Below are 20,723 nucleotides of genomic sequence, written 5' to 3' on the forward strand. Positions count from 1 at the left end.
GGCTGGCAGGGAGAACAAGTGCATGGTATGGGCGGTGCTGGGGTCCCCATGCCTAGCACCCTTAAAAGTTTTATTACTTAAAATACATAGTTGTAACATATAAAACTGCACAATAAATTATAATTATAAAAAAATAAAATTTAAAATATTTGTGTGACATCTTTTTATTATAGTAAATTTGGGGAAGATGTTGGACACTAAAAGGGCAACATTTACCATTCTGAGACCAATCTAAACCAACTTGGTTAAGGTGCCGGACACTAAAGGGGTTACATTTACTACTCCCCCTCCAACCTAAACCAACTTTGAGAAGGTGCTGGCTATTAAAGGGGTGACATTTACTAATCACCACTCCAAATAAACCGATTTCAAGGAAGGCACTGGACACTAAAGGGGTAACATTGACTATTCCCACTACAATCTAAACCAACTTGGAGAAGGTGCTGGATACTAAAGGGGTGACATTTACTATTCCCACTCCAATCTAAACCAATAAGAGAAGGTGTTGGACACTAAAGGGGTAGAATTTACTGTTCCCTCTCCAATCTAAACCAACTTGTGGAAGGTGTTGGACATTAGAGGGGTGCGATTCACTGTTCCCACTCCAAACTAAACCAATTTCAGAGAAGGCATTGGACACTAAAGAAGTAACATTTAGTATAAATACAAATTTAAACAATTTAATAAGTAGAAAAAACTATCTAAACTAAAAACAAAATAAAAAAATATAAATACATAGAATAAAAAAGTACTATACATTACATACTTATAAACACTAACAAAAGATATTATATGCAATGATATTCTCAACATCGATATTTTTTACTAGATTAAAAACAATACTGAAAATGATATCTTTACCTTCTATATTCCTGTCCACAATATATTTGAAGTTCTGATATTCTTGACACAATATTTATGTAGCACAATATTTGTTGCTACATTTGGTCCAAACACCCTAAAAATGGCTTGTGCCAGTCTTTATGGGAGAGCCAGTTTTTTCCAGTAAAATCTTTGCATTTGTACCAGTTGTCCGAAGGCTGTCGGATGGGTGGAAGCCTTTGACTGTGCATGGTGAGTGGCTGACCCCAGGGCCAGGCCCTGCAGCCAACCACAGCAAGTGGACAGACCACTGCTGCACACAGCCTAAAGCTGTGTGCAATAGGGGTTGGCTGTAGGGCCTGGCCTCTGACCAGAACTTGCACCTAATCCCACTATGGGCAGCCAACCTCCTGTAAGCCTGCAACCCTCATTTCATTTATTTATTTTCCCCCATTGAAGCATGCACTGTGCAGCGTCTTGTAGCTTGACCAGCAGCTCCCATGTGCGTGTCACAAAATGTTTTTTGTTTTTTACTTTTGCCTCTGGAGGGGATACTCTGGGCCCCCCAACAAGTGCCACAAGGTCAGAATACATATAACCTTCTCGATTACACTATTTTCAAAAAACATTTCAGGACATGGGAAGTCCGATAAAGTCTGCAGTAACATTATCTTCCATGTATCAGCTGGCCAATTTTATCCCGTGGCACCACAGGACTGGGACCAATTTTGCATTAACATAATGGCCAACATAAGAAAAGGCTCACTTGACAAATCAGAAGGCCCCTCTTTTTTAACTTTAAACACACTGTCTGATGTGCCTGGCAGCTCCTTCTTGAAGATTTAACAGTTTCAGTGCATGTGGTCAGGTACACACCAAACTCATTTCTTTAAGGTTAGTTTTTATCGTGATGTCTGGGCTTCCTCTGTGGTTTCTGCACGCAGGAGAGGAATGAGTGTAGGCTGACAGATGATGCTTAGTGCTTTAAGGCTGACATACCATGCTTACTTCTGACCTCTGAATCCCTGCCCATAATGACGAGCCATACAATACCCATATGTTTTATAGCTCCAATTTTGGACTAAATATAGTGGACAGGATTCTTGAGTTGAGAGACAGATGGATGATGCATAGAAAGGTGGATTTGCAGCGTCTAGGTGACATGAAATCCTCAACCTCTAACAAGGCTTTGATGATCACCAGGTTGTTTTGTGCAGCTGAGGCCTAGTGGGCGTAGTTATTGGCGTGATGTAATAAGTACACAATATGGGGACTTTATGAGTCTGTCGGTTGGCGGCGGTCCGAGTGCCACATTACAACCCTGCTGGTCAGGCCACCAGGGAACCGCAAGCTCTGCCAGGATCGAAGATCCCGGCAATCTGGAGGTGGTCCTAATCTGCCAGGACAGCACTGCAAGCAGCACTGCCAGGGGGATTGACCCCCTTCTCCACCAGCAGTTTCATGGTGATACCACTGCCATGAAAATGCAGGTGGAGAACGGGTGCAGGGGGGCCCCTGCACTGCCCATGCACCTGGCATAGGCAGTGCTGCCCCCCCGGCCAGCACCCTTGCAATGTCTGCAGACAGTGAACATTGCGATAGTGCTGGTGCACCCTTCACGCCATAGCATTACTGACGGCTCGATTACGAGCTGGAGACAATGCTGTAGCCTGTTTCCCGCTAGGCCAGCAGGCAGAAACTCAGGTTTCCGTCCGCTGACCTGGGAAGCTCTTAATGGGGCCTGGGATGAGATAGCCTATGTAGTAGCAACCTCCCCATTGGAAGCTCGGCGGACGGTAAAAACTGTCCACCAAACTCATAATGACCCCCTATGTGTTGCATTTGATTGTCCACAACATCAACACCATTAACATAAAAAAGCACAGAACGTTGGAAAGTAATTGTGGAAGGGATGGTAATAGAGCATAGCTCTGAAGCAAATGTGTGCTATGTGGGGAAAGTAGCTGTGTCAGAAAGTGAAAAGGGTACATTGAAGTTGTTGGTAAGGAAGTTTCATGCATATTGACAATTTCAAAGAGAGCCCTTCTCTTTCTAAGGAATGGAATAAATGTGGAAGAAAAGAGGCATTTCTCAAAGATTCATGGGGGAGAGCCCTTGTAACCCCATTATGCCTTGGCTAACAAACAATACTGACACAAAACTGACATGCAGTAGGGATAAATACATATGTATTATATGTCACAGTGAAGACATTAATTGATCACTGGAAAAAATGTTTAATTCTGATATTCATGCTTTATATGAATTTATGTTTGTCTCCCTTTGTCTCGCTCTTCCTCTAAAGTAACAACACATGTAATATATAATATTGACACAATGCACGCCACTGAAACAAATATATACACATAATTTCACACAAAAATATACATCATAATTTTCAAAAAGAAGGCACTGAGTTTAAAAGGTATTGCACTGAAAACTTCCAACAAAGTTCACGAATAGGCATGGGCAGTTCAGGGACCCTACTGTGGCCCCCAGCACTGGGCTACCGCTAGGTTTTCCATGACGGTCAGACTGGCATGGAAAGGCTGGCGGTAAGTAGAGTTGTAATCAGCCAGGCGGCATGGTATTCAGCGCCACCCTGGCTGAGTACAACTCAGACCACCTTCGGACCGTCAGGAGCTATTTTCCCGGCGAGGACAGCAGTCCCCTGCCGGTCCGACAACCAGTCTCCTACATTTTCAATCAGACCACCGTAGTTGCGGCAGTCCGACCATCACCACGAGGCTGGTGGTCCTTGGACTGCCAGCCTTGTAATGAGGCCCTAAATAAAAACATTCTGGGGCTTCAGTATGTTTGAGCCTCTATTTCCACTTGGCTTATCATTGAGTAATCTCACAAGCTCTACCACAGATTGTGGTTTCACATCATGGGAATGATATGTGGATTGGGATCTGCCATGTCTGTCTTTCAACATGCAATTTTACACATATTTAAGGATATGGAGGCATCTGTGAGATGATGGTGCTTTACTTTCTGATGGGTGAAATGACTAAGGTTCTCAGGAAGGCATGCTGAGATTGAAAAAATAGGAGTCAACTCTTAAAGGTGAGTGAAATATATTGAAAGGAACTGTGGACTATTTACATCACATAATTTTTTTGTAATGAATAAAACCAAAATGTTCTCTTGGGGAAACCATTCGAGGAGCCCCTCAACTGAATAGGGATCACTTACGGCCCCTTGCAGGTTGGCCAAAATAATGCAAAAATCATTGACCTAAAATATACAACTGTTATGAAAGGTTTTACAAACAGATGAAGAATATGTTAGGTTTCTGAACAAGCGTAATCGTCCTTTATGATAAAAGATGACATTGTGGCTGAGCCCACACTCAAACAATTTGATGTTAAAAAAACACCTGAATTGTAAGGCAATGCTGTTGTGCTTTGGGTAGGGACAGTGTTGTCCCAGGAGGTGGGTAAGAAAAAAGATATTCAGTTATTAAATAGAATTTATTAGCTACTGTGTTGGTGGTACAACATTTTAGACATTAGGGTCCTGATTATGACCTTGGCGGACAGAATACTCCGTCACAAACGTGAGGGATATCCCATCTGCCATATTACAAGCTCTAGTGTATTCTATGGAACTTGTAAAATGGCGTCTAGGATATGCATCACATTTGTGACGGAATATCCCATCCGCCAAAAGCATAATCAGGCCCTATATGTGGGTTGGGGAACTTAGAGCTTGAATAGATCACAAGAAATGTATATCTTGGTGTGAGGAGTGTGGTTATGCAGATTAAGGTGGTGACCTAAAATAAGATCATACGTGGACGGGATTGTGAGGCAGTAAATACTGTGGGTGTATCTGGCTACAATGGAACCAGTAATGTGGCCTGGAAGGAGTGAGCAAATATTAGCTTTTGGTATGTGTCCGGTTGAATTGTTGAAATAAAATGACCTGCAGTTACTGGTAATCAAGAAGAATATTTTTTTTGTTTATGTTTGAAGTTTCTTTTCTAGAGAGATCGTTCACTGGAGAAGGAGAGGGCGTTTTTCCTGGGAAGGTTTCTAGTAAAAACCAGTGAACAGTGGTCAATTCGTATTTGGATAATTCAAATATCCCTTCATGTTTAAGACGTTATACAAAGGAGAAAGAAGTTACACGAAAGCAATGGTCAGGTCGAGAGGTTCCGCTGTGTAATTTAGAACAGTAGTCAGCTAGCTCTAGTTAGTGATGTGACTCTTTATAAAGGTGGTTCAAGGAAGGGCCTGGGGTCATCACCCACCACCGCATTTCATTTACAGGGGCGTGTCCCCGAACCGGTGAAAGGATGGACTTAAGATTCGACGTACGTCCTTTGTGTTTACGGAAGAGGTTCTTGAAGCAGGATATAGGAGGCCTGGAGGATGTACATAAGATGTGGGTGGGAGCACATCAGTAGTTGAAGTTATGTTACAAACCTTGGTATGAAAGGGCTGGTGTTAGGATGTTAATGATGCGGTGTTTCCCAAGTTGTACTGTGTAAAGGTTGTTGAGGTCTATTAAACCAAAAGGTGATGTTGAGGAATAGCGTGAAACTAAAGATGGAAAGTGATGCAGCCTCAGAAGAATAGCTAGATTTTATAGCTTGTTGTTGTGATGTGGGTTTCCAATCCAGGTATATTGAATGCTCTTAGTGGCTGCAGGGGTCGAGTGAGTGTACTGGAAAGGATTTCAGGGAGATTGTAGCAGGAAAGGAAAATAATTTAACTTACCAGCATGTTCGTCTTCTAAAGTGAAGAGATTATGTTTCACAGTGAATTGTGTTCACTAAGGGCTGCCTGTGGGTGTGTGCATTTGTATGTGGGTGTCTAAGGCACAGGGCAGATATTCGAGGGAATGTGGAATAAGCTCGCACGAAAGAAGATCCCTTTGGGGTCGTTAATGATCCTCACCTTGAGAAGGGGTCTGTTCCTGGGCCATGTGTGTGCATTAGTATACCATTGCTGTAGACATATCTTTCCAGGTTTATAACAACAGAGGCTCTATTTTCTCCGCGCTTTTGGAGCAGCGCTTATCTCTTGCGCCCAGTTCTTTGAACAGTTTTAATAACCGGGTTCTTGTTCATTTTCACACTATTAGAAGAGAGAAAGAGCACTCTCTAAAAAAGTAAACCTGTTTCCATCACACCCTTGTTGTTATTGTGAACATTCCCATCAATGCATTTATGCAAATACATAACTGTACTGGGCGCTGGCTCAGGGTAAATCCTCAAGTATGCAGATAATGTTGTGTCTTAATCAGCATCTCTTTCTCCTCCTCAGACAGGTTTGTTGTGGTTCTATTGCAAGGACTGCGTCCAGGTGCAGCATACTCTCACGAGGTAAGAGTGGTGCACCAATCAGCACGGTGAGAAGGAAGCCAAAATGGAGCATGGTTTCATGGGGAGATCGGGCTTGGATGTTACATGTGTGCAGTTGTTCTCTAGACCCCAATAATGGCCACTCATACCTCAGTATGCTTAGAGTTCTCCTATAACTAGTCCTCTCTCCTGGTCTCCCATTTCACGTCACGGTAATCCTAGGCGACCCCATTTAGCTCATGGGGCCCATAGTGAGCCCCTTAACAGCTTTACCACCCTATACTTCTCTCTTCAGGTCCTGGCATTGCTATGGCTCATCATTCACAGTCCTTCGTGCTATTAGTGGTAATGCAGCCTTTATACATCCTCCTACCCCATCCTCTGCATGTAGGAGTTCCCTTTAAACTCGGATATTTTCATACATCCAATGTTACAGCCACTATCTCCAGAGTTTCTTCTAAATGGCACCTCATCTTGATGTTTTCCATTTACAGCCTGGCACCTATAGGCTTCTTATTCATAGTCCTGTGTTAATATGGCCAATAGCAACAGTACACTCCTGGCACTACACTACAGTATGTGCATGCGTAGGTTATTAGGTTCAGTTAAGCAGATGTAGCTATAGCTGGGTGAGCGCCACTGGTTTATTGGACTTGGCTGTGTTGGTGGATTTGGATATCAGCTATATTAATATATCATCATCACATTAATATTAGTATCAGTGTTATTATTACTACAAATTCTAGTGCACTTTTTATTGTATCTGTATAGATATTAATTCTGAAAAAAATATTTTAAATAATAATGATAATATAATTGTGAATATTACTGATCGCATCATTGATAGGAGCAGAAACCATCAATGCCTACTAACTACTTCCAGTGCTTGTTTTTCAGATATGGGCTGATGCTCACTCTTGCAACTGATCTGCTCCTGTGGACTCTGGCTGTGGCAAATGACTCCATACACGAGGAAATTGAATATTTTTCTAAATCATCCAATAATCAGTCGTCCCCTGAAGGCAGGTGCTGCTATGCACTCTCTTTTTCGCTTGTGCCTCTCCTAAAGGCTGTGAACCTTGATAATGAAGATATCACCCTTGAGGGCCAAAGTCCCAAGAAAGAGCTCCTTGGGTTAGAGGGATTTCTACTATAAATGCTTACATTGTGGGTGAGGGTAAACTGTCTTTACTTGTTAAGTCTAGTATTACTTAGAATTCCTGCCCAGTCCATCCTCGCTTTGCAAAGCAATGAATTTTGAGGCAGCTGGCCCGTTGTTCTGTTCACTATTATGAAAAAGATATGCCCCGATGGCAGAGGCCCCCCAGTGGCAAAGTATAGGGAAAAGTAAAACAGTTTATTGAACTTGAAACAAAATATTTTCATGTTAAATATTAATGTAAATTATTTTTCAATATTTATTTTAAATGTAGAAGAAAACAATAAAGCACTTTATGTGACAATTTGAAAACACTAAATTAAATTACATTATTTTTCTAGAGATTAAATTACAAATAAATCTAAAATATATTGTTATATATTAAAATCTTTAAAAGTGACATGTATAATTAATAAAAAGTACTTTCATATTATTTTATCAAAATTAGTTTACATTTGTTTTCTAATTCCAAAAAGATTACTCAAAATAAAATAATAAGTTGTATTTGTAGATATATTTTCACTCTGTTAAATGTATTTATATTTTAACTACTTTAAATAATGTTATTTGATTTAACATTATTTCACGTGGGGTTATATTTTAAGGCCCTGCCACCATTATTTTCTATAGGTATTCCAGTACCAGTGGTTGGCCATATTTGATGCTGGATGTACTCCAGTTCTGAGTTGGAGTACATTTACTACACTTTTAGTTATTTTGTGGCTGTAGTAACTTTAGAAGTGCAGTGTATTTATCGCAATGGGCTTACTGTGTTATGGGTGGTAGCAAATCCCTCTCTGAACCCCTCCCTAACCCTTCTAAACCTCTCCTTATTCCTCCTCAGGTATGCCCTTTTTCCAGCTACCACCCCAGTCCCTCCCACATTTACTACTAAATAACCAAATAACCTTACATGTGTGAGGATCTCCCCACAGAAAAGATAGGAGAGTTGAAGGTGGAAAGTTACACTGTTAGATTTGTGAATTGAACGATATAGTAAGTAGAACTACTGTAGCAGTACCATCTGTACTAAAATAATGCAGTTTGTGAATCAGGCTAAGTAAGTCTATGCTTACCTTTACCACTTAGTGGTGGTCAGTATTTTGGATACAATATCATGCTAGGAAGATTTTGGTAACTAAATATTTTACTCACATCAAATCCACTGATATATCCTCATGTTGGCACCCTCAGCCCAACTAGTCTCTAAAGTAGTTGTGTGCGAGCTGCACATACTTTTCTAGTAAGCACACACTTGAATTGATGCTGCTGAGAAATAAGGCTCCTGCTTACTGTGCCAGATTCTGAGGAGCTGCAATAGTTAATGGGTTTCTCTGTCGGTGAACCTGTAAAACCTGCTGCCTTTGAGCTCTTTGTGTTTGCTGGGCCAAGTAGTGGAATATACAGCTGGGTTTGACACATTTTCCAGGGCAGGTTTGAGCTCCCAGTCCAGTTCTTGTCCTCTATTTTGTGGCCACGTCAGGATCTCCTCAGTCCAGGTTCAATGTGGGAGGTAATGGCCTTGGTCCTAGTCATTTCCTTAATTTGGGCTCTTTAATCTCACTGGCCCTGTCTTAGTGCCCATTCAGTCATACCTCTGTCACCTTCACGAACCTGGCCACTTTTATAATCCAAGACTAACCTTGGCTGCTGCTCTCCCAGACGCTAGGTCTCATCCGTCTCCAAGATAAAGCAGAGCGGCACCTACCCCAGTCACTGGGCTTGGCACTACCAGCCCCTCTCTCGGACTAGCCCTCAGGTTTATTCTGCCCTAAAAACCCTTGCCCCTCCTCCCTTGAACTTTTCACTCCAATTCTCTTTGCTTACATACACTACAACCTTCAAATGACTATTCCCAGCATTTCCCGCATTAAAATTCTTTCCTCTCTCAGCTCCGACCCACAGCCAGACAGAGTGCTTCCACACTCAACTGAGCACATACTCTAGAAAATAATCAGCACAGTTCTCTTACATTATGGCAAATGCACCACTCAATTGCAAATAAATTGTACTAAGGAACTTTCTAGCGAGAATTGAGAGTGACCCAGAACAGACCCAAATCCCCCTATCCACATAACACCCTACAATAAATGACAGGAGTGCCATGTGCATATTTTGGTATGTTTTAAACAGTGATCAACACATCAGAATATTAAATAACCTCATGTGCGCTTGCTACAATAACAGTACCTGAAGAGCAAGTTCCAGCTTTTACCTAGTTCCATGGCACTGCCCTGTTTTCTGGAACCCTCGTTTCTCTCCGGTGCCATGTGCTTTTTCACAGGACACACAAGGGTCACTTGACAGATCCAACATGTTCTCAAAAGGAAAATGTTGCACCTTCGCACAACAAAGCTGTAGCAGCCCCAAAGACCCCTGGGTAGATGAAGCCAGGCTACTGTCCAATAACACTCCACCCCCCAGAGTACATAACGCACTCATCTGTTGACCATCAGTAATCCTTTCAAGATGTTAAGATCACATGACCACAAACAACCAATCAGTAGATCCAAGCTGGGACAAAAACTACAAGTGGAGTTGCGCATCCCTCCCTCAGAGCTGAGTGCAGTGCTAAGGTGTGTCCTTTGAGTGATGGAGCAGGATATAGTGGACATAAAGGATGTATGTAAGATGATCAGTAGGGCACAAATCAATTAAAAGAATTATTATCAGGTGATGTGCTGGCCCAGAGAAGAAAGAGAGCAATAAAAGAAACTGCCAGGGACCAATAGCTTAGGTGGCACAGTATCAGCAGACCACGCGCACCTCGCTCGATAGACCAGGGCCTGTGCTGGGGAATACACGCAGGAAACACTTCTGGAGAAGAGGTGATTTGCCTATAGGGTAAACAGAAAATTCCTCTGACAGGAAAGAAAGTCTGATATGGCTGTGACAAGGTAAACCTCGCATCCTACTAATTGCATAGGCCTTTCATGGGCACCAGCTTTGAGGAGGGTTCTAATGACACTACATGCCTGTCCTCCATTCCAGACGGGGGAGGTGCCTTTATGTTAGTAGCGTTTTGGGATATACCAGGAATGACATCATGATGTTAGCATACATTTGTAGATCCTCTCATCTAACCTTTGCGCTTTAACTTCACAGCTGAGAACAGCAGCAGCTGCAACTGCACAGGGAGGTATTACTGTCGTGTCTTTTACCAGGGCTACCTCACTCTCTACCCATTTAACCTGGAGTACAATCTTATTGGCTGCTCTATGCTCTACATCATGTGGGAGAATGTTGGAAGGAGGGCGGCACACCACTCCACCCATATTTTGCCCCGGTTCAGGTTTCATGGTGTTCTTTTTGGGCCCCTCTTGGGCATCGTAGTTCTGCTGGTTGGTGTATGTGTCTTCATCTTCTACCAAATCCGTGCCACATCCTTCACCCTTACACAGCGCGAGTTTGTCTTGTACTATGGCTACCACATTGCACTGCTGCCTTTGATGACCATGTGCTCAGTGGCCGGGACGATCATCCACAGCCTGGAAGAAAGACAGTTGGACCCTCACAAGAACCCTACCCGAAGCTTGGACACTATTCTGCTCCTTGGGTCTGCTCTTGGACAGTTTGCCATCTCATACTACTCTATTGTGGCCGTGGTGGCCACTGACACCCGGGATCTGGTAAACAGCTTGAATCTGACCAATTCAGTCATCCTCATTTTCCAGCACATCGGCCAGAACATCTTCATCATCGAGGGTCTTCGCAAGCAACCTCCAGGAGAGGGTGTCATCCACCTTCAGCTTCACAGAAGAAGCTCTGCCCCTGGTCTGACCTACATCAAGCAGGACGCCAATCCACCAGTCAAGGGACAAGGCCTTGCAGAGGGAAAAGTGAAGGAGGAAGAAAAAAGCGTAGAAGAGGAGCCGCCAGAAGGGATAAAGCCAAGGAGCACCTCCATCCCATCACTCAGGAGGGCCTCGCAAATATACCTGGAGGCCTACAGCAACCTGAACTGGAAGCGCAGGGCTGTGAAAGAAATTGCCCTCTTCCTCATCCTGTCTAACATCATAGTAAGTAATGAGCCCTCCTCGTCTTACTTTTTTGGGAGTTGACCACTAGCCTTCCCTATCTGTCTCAACACCTGCGAAATGGTATATTCCTATGACTTAGACATATTTATGTGTGAACTCAGCAAGTGGCTGTCACCTGAGCTGTCCACAATCATTTCCTTCTATGCTTCTGCAAACTGCCCGCTAAGGAGTGTGTGAGACAGGGGTGGTGGAACAATTTTCAGAGTGGGTGGTGTGCCATCAAAGTTATGTCACTTGGGTCAGAGGGATCATGAACAATCCAAACATTGCACAAATAACAAGTGTTCAAATGAGCCATGCCCATTCCTCAGGAGAGTGTTAAAGGTGTGCTATGTAGCAGGGGGTGCATTTTGGAGCACATTGTTGCAAATATTTTACTTAAGCATTGTGTGGTAGCTCACTGTCGTGTACCAACAGTAGACTTTCCATAGAAATGGTCATACAATCTTATCGCGTCCTTTATCGATTTGACAGTCACACCTACTGGTGTCCTGCTTTGCCTGTAATGCTACAGAAGTTTAGATCCATTTTATGTTTTAGATATCTTTCTTTGGAAACCACAAGGCCTTCAAAGGTCAGCTTGCCAGATCTCTTTGTTTTCTGTATTCCATGTTCGAGTTGCAGTCTGCTAATTGTAGTCCTGTTTCTAGATTATAAATTAGGTGAAGGTATGCAGATCAAGAGAAGATTGTCTATCCAGGAAATACCAGACACGGGGAATAGGATTTCTTCCTTTAGACTAGACATGGTCATTAATGGACACAAATGGGCAAGCGGTCTTTGGCGATGTCTCTAGCGTGATAGGTCAGATTATTCAACCCTCATCTGTGGTGGTACTCCTGGGATACACGAGGGACATCACAGCGGGTTAGAAAAGAGACAGATTGCTGTGCACTGGCAGTGGGGTATGTCTGCAACCACTAGAGAACAGTATGAGATATGGTATGAGCAACTAGGAATATGCAAGACTACACTCCCGCAGAGGACCAGAGCAAAGGATATTTGGCATTCCCGAGACCCTTCTAATGTTATCCAATGCTGCCCTGACCTAGATTCCTTAGGGATAAACAATTCACTCTATGATCTATAGAACTACTGTAATTGTGCCTTGTAGTGCGGGCTAACACTAATAAGTGGCAATCGTGTATGATCCCTAACTGGGAAATCGATGTACTTATCAGCCTGGTATTATTAAAAGGCAATTATAAGTGTTACTGAGAAAATAATATCACCTGTAGAAACGCTGGGATTGCTCCAGAATGAGTTGAGAAGTATAGAGACACAGCTGCATAGTAACAGCATTCTGTTCTTTGATGAATATCATGGCGTGATACTTTTTTAACCCAATTAAAACATTACAAACTCAGAAATACATGCATCAGAATGCAAGGAGAAAACCTGGAACGAGTGAGCTGCTCACCCATGGATTGTGGAAACTTGCGAACTCTGGGTTATCAAATTGAGCCATGTACAGTAAACATGATGTACCCAGTCCTAGGTTTCCCGTTTACACATCAATATCATCTAGCCTGCCACCTAATTGTTTTAACTGATGAAAGACTACAACTCACGGGATGCTGTGATTTGTTAAAAGAAAATGCAGGGCTGTCAACGGAGTGTTCAACATTTATGGATTAATGCTGTCAACCTTAACTGCATAGAAGCAGTTTATGGGAACGAGCACAAGCAGACCCATTACCCTCGTCATCACGGCATCTGCACGGGTACAGATCCCAATGTTGTCTTCTGGGTGTGCATCGATGCACAAAACAAGCACTGGCAAAGTCAATAGGTCTTGCTTTTGCAAGAGGTTCTATTTTTTGTTTTCTCTATTCTACAGTAGTTGTGCGGATAGTAAATGCATATTGTAGGTATTAATAAAATCGTTTTTTAATGTTTTGCTGATTAAGTTATGTATGTTTTGTCTGCCACAGTAGACTTATTGGCTTTGCAAATGTTTTTTGTCAATATTAGCCTTAACTCTCTGCAATACGTCAATGGCATTTGAAAATATTACATAAGTCTACACACGCTCCCTTTGGCATGTATTGAGTGAGCTATAGTAAATGCTTTTGTTAAAGCTTTCTCGCACATCACACAGAGGTCTGGTTCTTTCAGTAAGAGAGGGGGTCTTCTTTTAGCCTCCATTTAGTCAGAAGTTGTATGCGCAAGGTATTTATATATAAACCTAATTGAAAGGCAGGGGAGTTCTGTATTGTCAAGGCAGAGCCATCGCAACATATGATAGAAGTGGTAGCTGGTGTGTGGAGTATTGCTGATGCGGTTTGACGTAGAAGTGGGAATCAATGTCTGTAAATCAATCACCTCTTGCAGCATCCTCTCTTGCAACCCGTCAGCGAACTTGAGTCATGTCATGCAGTGGGAAGATGAAACAGACTGCTCTCTCAACTGCTTTCCTTGCTCCTGAATATTAACTTTTAGAACACCCTCGATAGCCACAAGACTGTGCACTAACGGCTCGATTAAACAATTAATAGTTGTAAAGTTGTGGGTTTGCATACACGGTTGCGATAATTATTGATAATGCACTGTGCCTCTTTGTGATGACTGGCAGTCTCACGTGTGTGTGTAGCTCTCCATTGGAAGCAGTTGTAACGAGGGGCCTTGAAGCTAAAGTGGGACTCAGAGAGGAGGAGACAGGCGCGGCCAATGACGGAGGGGGCAGGAAGTGACGATGGGAGGGATCGGTGGACGCAACAGGCCCCCTCGCAATACTGCAAATAGGACGAGGTAAGGACAAGATTTACAGGGCTGTTTACTGAAACAGGACTTGGAGCATCAACACTACAAAGAAACAAAAGGGAACCTTCCCAAAACAATTAGTGAGCAGTATGAGAAAAATTGTGAGAATAGATCCTGTCACCAGCCCCTTTCTGACTTTCACAGAAACGCATAGTCCTCCAACAATGGTTCCTGCCGTCCTCTGACACACAGATCAGCCAAGGAAAGTGTGGCACACATCAGAAACCACCATTCTCCCATTAGAATTCTTCTCAGCCCAACAGTGTGCTCCACAACACACCCCATTCTGCACAGGAGTGAGAACGAATGGGCCTCCAAGGAGTCTAGCTCTGTAAGAAACGTGAACAAATGACTTAGCCAAACCCGATCCCCACTGGGAAAAGCGCTCAAAAGTAACTTCTAAAGTCACCCAAAAAGCCAGATCTCCACACGCTATAGCTTTCATGATAGAGACAGACCCCCGTAGAGAATGGACTATGGAATCTGCATCCGACAATACCCTAACCTCTCAACTGCGCAGATCCAACACTCTACCCCAGAAACAACATTCAAATGAGGCCATCTATGCCCCATATACACCTCTACAGGCCACGCAGAACTGAAACAAACAGGGCCATAACTACTTAACTTTCACCACAACCACTGAATCTCCTTCCTCAACGGGACCAGTGCTAGAATAGTAACAGAGTGCACAGGAGGAAAAGAAAAGCATTGAATCTTCCAGCACCACAGACACACCACCACAGTTAAAGCAGCATGCTAGGTCAGACAAGACCTATTGGACCCATCACGGTGGGGGATACCATAGGGGCAGAGGCTGGCATTAACCCATAGACCCAGCATGGAGAGAAGGGAAGCAAGAGGAAACGTTCATTCCAACAGCACAGACTAGTGACAGTTTCCAAACTGCAAGTTATTGCATACCGAAACCAGAGGTAACAACTTGACATGATGTGGTTTTTATCTAGAAGAGAAAAGCAATAGCGACCCAAAAACACAGACACAGAATAGGCAAAGATGATCCGCTAACTATACCTCACACTCAGCACCAGAAGATCTTCGCCAACATGCTTCAGATGCTATCTAAACTGAAGAGGCAGACCACTGCTGAAATCCATCACTCTTCCATTAGCCACAAACACCAACAGGCCTCTCTGGTGCAAGACACCCACAGTGCTGTTGCTCCACCACACCAAGGATCCTGTTGCAAGCCGCTCCCAACCTCACACAGAACAACAATCTTACTGTGCCTGAGGGGACACCACTGCACCCTCAACTCTATCCACAAAGCTCTGCATGTCTGATCTAAGCCCCAGTATCACCAAGACAAGGTGCAACCATTGGAGCATAGGATGGGGAGAAGCCAGTAGAGGCTCATCACTCCACTCCTCAACCACTACAGCCGCTGCCAAAGAACAAGCAAAGCACCTCCCAATCAGCCGCCCTTTAAAAGATTATCCATGTCTGCCTACCCACCACCACCTTTGCTGCCTTTTATGGTACCAGACAAGGTAAGCTCCTCAAAATCACTCCCCCTATCTCCATTTCGGTTTCCAACCCCAAATCCTTCAACATGGCTCAGATAGCACACAGTGTCTCCAGAAATGCTCCTATTTCACTTCCTCACAAGACCAAGTAAGAGAAAGGAATATCCTCACTATTACAGCAAGGTCCTAGCTCCAACCTCTGAAGTAACAGAGGCAGTGCAAGGTAAAGAAAGTGATGGGAAGAGATGCAGTTAGAGTTGCAGGGAGAAGGATGAGTGAGATAAAGATCAATCAACCCCCACCAGAGCCCGCTGCCCATGGTCTGCCGTGTAGATTAACGATAAAGTCAGAGGAAACAATCTTCCGATGAATAAAAAAAAAAGGGATGGATATAGTATGAGAGAAGCAGTGAAACAAGCTGCTTGTGAGGGATCTATCTTGCTGTATCTTCATAGGAGTGGTTGGCAGGAGGGTGCAGTTATGCCAAAAGCAGGAGTACTGGTCTGCTGCAGCAAGTCCAGCCAAATAGTGCTTGTGTGCTGCCATTACTACTTTACATTTTGAAATGTAAAATTAAATTTCAGCATCCTCATTCTGAAAATAGTCTTAGCACCACTACCAGTGTGCTGCCTTCCTCTCCTGAATCTTTGTAGGAAGGTTCACTTCTCGACGATGAGCAGCCTTAGTCCCATAAGCGTTTGATGCCGTCATCTACTGGCACCAACAGAAGAAGGAGGTGGGTCATTCTCTCTTCTTATAATAACATCCTCCCAATTACCTAGTCAGGGCGTTCACCAGACCACTCAGCCCTTAGGGAAGAAACTCCCAAATAGTAATCTGACAGCCCTATGTGCAGGAGAGATATGCATATTCATGGGCATATGTAGGGACCACTACACTTCACAATCAACACAGACAACTATCAAACCTGCCTGAGAAGTGACAACCTACCTTGTGCGAAAGAGATAAGACAGGTTAAACTTTCTTTGCTCCCAGAAGAATACATTTTTTTTGGTGTGCATTAACACTAAAAAGATTATATATATCTGTTTTAAGTACAACTGCCTACTGTTCTATTGAAAGTATTTGCAATGGTAATTTAGTTTTTAATTACACATTTTATTGCAAGTATAAGGCCATTACGTTTAGGAGGCAGCAAGTTATCTTTTGTGTTTATTCTTTTTATTTTTGTGTCATATGCTTGCAGTAAAAATTATATTGAACTATTGCAACAGCTTCCCAAAGCCAGAACTAATGGCTTTGTCAATGCTCTCTGCCTGTAGGAGCAAAAAGACTCCTAGCGACAGACATTTGTCCAGAGGAAGAAAAAGAAGACGTTCTTCTAGGTTTTTGCCAAATAGGGAAATAAAACGTACTTATTAGTATCAAATATGGCGGCTAGAGCGAATACAACGTGGACCTAGATTCGAGACTGTGAGGGGTCTGTGTGTGAGTGTTTTGTTGCACTATCCATATGGGCGTAGCTGTGGTTGCATAATCTGTTCTGGCTCTTTCCTTACATCACTCCTTTTCCCTCTGACCTTGTGTGTTTGTACATCACTTTTTTGAGGAGTGACTACTGTGCTTTTCTTTTCACCAGCTCTGGATCATGCCAGCCTTCGGTCTGCACCCACAGTTTGAAAATGGACTTGAGAAGAAGTTTTATGGTGAAAGCACTTGGTTTGCAATCTTGAACTTTGGTTTACCGCTGGCTGTCTTCTACCGCATGCACTCAGTGGGGGGACTCCTGGAGGTCTACCTAACAGCCTGATTCACTGCTGCTTCTCAACACCCCACAGTCTGCTGGTCTTGCGTGCCCACTGAACACAGTAATAATCTTGTGCTTTCTGAACACGCCCATGAGCATCCAGAGCTGGATGAACAAGAAGCAGGTCCTTATTACCCCTGTGCCATCTGAAAAAGTGTCTTGTCAAGGCTATGTCTGCTGCACAAACATTTAGCATCCTCCCTGCGACTGCCAAAATGTTATCTAATCATTTCTCGGCCTGGCGAGCAAACACCCATCTTCACTATTGTGTTTTGTTTATTATTTGTTATGTGCAAACAAATGGCCATGGGCTCAGCTTCCAGACGCAGGAAACATTAAGACATACATCAAATAATGAACTGGTCCAAGACGATAAAAAGTAAACATTGTGTAAGTCTATAATCAAATAAAATGATGCCTCAAGACTGAAATCTAGTAGAAAGGAAATCAAATAAGAACCATTGGTGCATTTAGTAGGTAACGTAGATCTGGAGAGTCTATACCGATTCTACTGTGTTAAACACCTTCTGGTCCTGGGTCTGCTGAGCAAACAGCTGTTCCTTCTGGGCCTGCTCAATAGACACCAGCTCCACCTGTGCTGGATCATCAGATACCGACCTATCCTGCGCCTGCTGAACAAGCCTGCTATATCCATCCTGCCTCTGCTGAACACACTCACATAATGCCTCTTTGGCATGTTGATAATATACCCGATTTCACAAGCACCTATCAAGAGAGCCTCAGGGTTTGATAATGAATATGAGCGATTTGGCAACAAGTAAAGTGCCTATTAAGGACAAAATACATTTTCTCAGGATCATCCATATTTTCTTTAAATGTTTTAAATGCACCAGGAAATTAGTAAACTCCTGCCGTAGGCAACCTTTGAAGCTTTGACAACCAGGTAGAGATTTGATATACTTTGTAATAAACTTTTTTTTTTTTTTTTTTTTTAATGTATGTTTCTTACTTTGGGGCCTACAAATTGTCAATCCTTGATCTTCTGATTGCTTGCACTCATTTAGCTCCAAAAACCGCACATTTGCCGTCATATCTAAGAATGAGGCAAAACCAAAATCTTCCTGGTATGCTCCTGATTCTGATAAGGTGAAAGCCTACATGTATTCAGTATTTGATTTTTTGTTTTTGAGTTTTTCTTGCCTCAAGACAAAGTCAATATTCTCTTTCTGTAGTGTGCCTTGCTCTACTCTCTAATTATGTATGCAGCCACAATTTTATATTTCCTTCTGTTAACTGTAGGAGGGATGCGTTACCACTCTTTACATATCTTTCCTACCAACTCTACTTCCACTTTTTATGATCAACTATACTTCCCATCTAGGTTGTTTCTGTCTCATCTACACTGAGTATTTGTTTCCATTCTTTAGCAGCCACTAAGCAATGTCCATAAGGTGTCCCGTTAGGATCTGCAATAATGTGTGTGGGTGGTAGACCAGTGTAGCTGAAAGAGAGGGCCACAAATGAGATACTTGATATAAAGGTACTGACCTGTGAATGAGACCACTCCTAATAATCTAATATACCAACAGAAACTGGGGCAAAAGCATTGAACGATTTCCCTGGGAGCTCAAGTCTAATCCAAACAACCACTGGATTAAACATTAGCCCATGGGCACCAGAGAACCATGCTAAACGCTGTAAATCGCTTTAATGCCTCATCATATGTACTGTTAGTGAAATCCAATTACAATACAGTACAATAAACCTGCAAGCATGTGCTGTGGTGCACTGAATGCAGGTGTGTGTCTTTAATTAAAGGGCCAGAACATAAATCACTGCTACAAAAAAATAAGTACATATCCAACGGATTATTTCTTGCTCTGTGGTGCAGCGGGTGTAGTCTTCCACCTTCATAGATGGTAAGGCTTAAGGGGGTATTATGTTTCTCCTACCCCCTGAGAATTCATTTGACTATCTTTTTTTTGTGTGTTTAATAATGCTTTATTGAATAAGTTAGCATACACTAGTACAATAGAATAAATACATTGTAACCAGAAGAAAAATCAATAAAAAGAAAACATTAATCATGATCATAAAGATAATTATATCTATAAGAAACAATTTGTATACACAACCAGACTATAATATTGTACCGTAGAATAATAGCATATTTTGTTATGTTTTAATAAAGGAAGAGAAGAGAGAAAGGAAAGAAAAGTAAAATTAAAACAATGCAAATTAAAAATCACATATTTACAATAAAGCAAACATTAAGTATTAACAGTAGTATGAAAGGTCTTGTGTTGCGAAAGGAAAGAGGTGAGAGGAAGCCAAAGCATGTCCCTTTTAATTAACAGTTGAGTAGGATTAGCATTTGCTCGATCCATTCTGTGATTATAACAGATCAGATTCCACCAAGTTACAACAGATATTTTCGTAGTATCTTTCCAATTAGAAGTTATAATTTGCAGTGCACTAGCAATGATCAAATCAGCCAATTTACCAAGCAGTGGTTGGGAATACCAAATAGATGAAGTACTACCCAAAAAAAACATGTAATAAATTGAAAGGTACATTGATGGAGAAAATCTGATTAACTTTATCCCAAACTTGTTCCCAAAAAGTATGAACTGCAGGGCACTCAAAAAACATGTGCATATAATGACTGTTTTCTTTAGAGCACGACCAACACTTGCTATCTGTAGTAAGTTTAAATTTATAAAGGTCTACAGGAGTATAGTACAACCTATTATAAAAGTAAAATAACGTTTGGGTTGTAGATGCTGAACGGGATGTTGTATGGAGTTTTGACCATATTTTTTTCCATGTAGACATAGGAATGTTTTGATTGAAATCCTGCTCCCATGCTAATTCTATTTTAGATTTTGGTCTCACAAGACTGGTATGTGTAAGGGTTCTGTATATAAAAGACGCTGGGACTTGTGAGGAAAAATTATAAGGTTGGGAATTAGGCTGTGTAGAAGAGGGAGCCTCCAAAGATTGAGACAATAAGTTATAGAGGATAGCAAAGAAAGTTTGATATTGCACAGCGTAATAAGTGGAGATATGAAATGTCCGTTGAATATCTTGAAATTCAAGTACAGCATTATCTAGAATTAAATGATCTAAAGTTATAATGCCTTTGTGCATCCACTCTTTCCATACTAAAATTCTATTATGAAATTTAATATCATTATTGTACCATATAGGAGTTTGCGTAAGGTCCTCATATGAGGAGTGAGAGGCAAGAAGTAATGGCCTGGCAATAGAAATAGAATGAGTTATTATCGGAGAGAAAAGAGACTTAGGAGGTTTTGAAAGCCGAACTGCATCTCTAAATGTAAATGGTGTAATTTGTGAGTGTTCCAATTGACTCCATAGAGAGGTCCCTTTATGAAAAGTGGGAGAG

General features: G+C 42.3%; 1 protein-coding gene across 1 annotated transcript in view; it reads left to right on the forward strand.

The window, feature by feature from the left end:
• The window catches only part of OTOP3 (otopetrin 3), an 87,297-nt gene extending 68,495 nt beyond the window's left edge, over positions 1 to 18,802 (forward strand). Inside the window, exons 4-8 of the mRNA XM_069200103.1 lie at positions 6,099 to 6,157; positions 7,034 to 7,147; positions 10,411 to 11,029; positions 11,168 to 11,314; positions 17,186 to 18,802. Of these exons, the coding sequence (XP_069056204.1) occupies positions 6,099 to 6,157; positions 7,034 to 7,147; positions 10,411 to 11,029; positions 11,168 to 11,314; positions 17,186 to 17,356 (1,110 nt within the window). The 3' untranslated portion in view covers positions 17,357 to 18,802. The remainder of the gene's footprint in view (positions 1 to 6,098; positions 6,158 to 7,033; positions 7,148 to 10,410; positions 11,030 to 11,167; positions 11,315 to 17,185) is intronic.
• The last annotated feature ends 1,921 nt before the right edge of the window (positions 18,803 to 20,723 follow it).

This window comes from Pleurodeles waltl, chromosome 7 (assembly GCF_031143425.1).
Source record: "Pleurodeles waltl isolate 20211129_DDA chromosome 7, aPleWal1.hap1.20221129, whole genome shotgun sequence".
NCBI lineage: Eukaryota > Metazoa > Chordata > Amphibia > Caudata > Salamandridae > Pleurodeles > Pleurodeles waltl.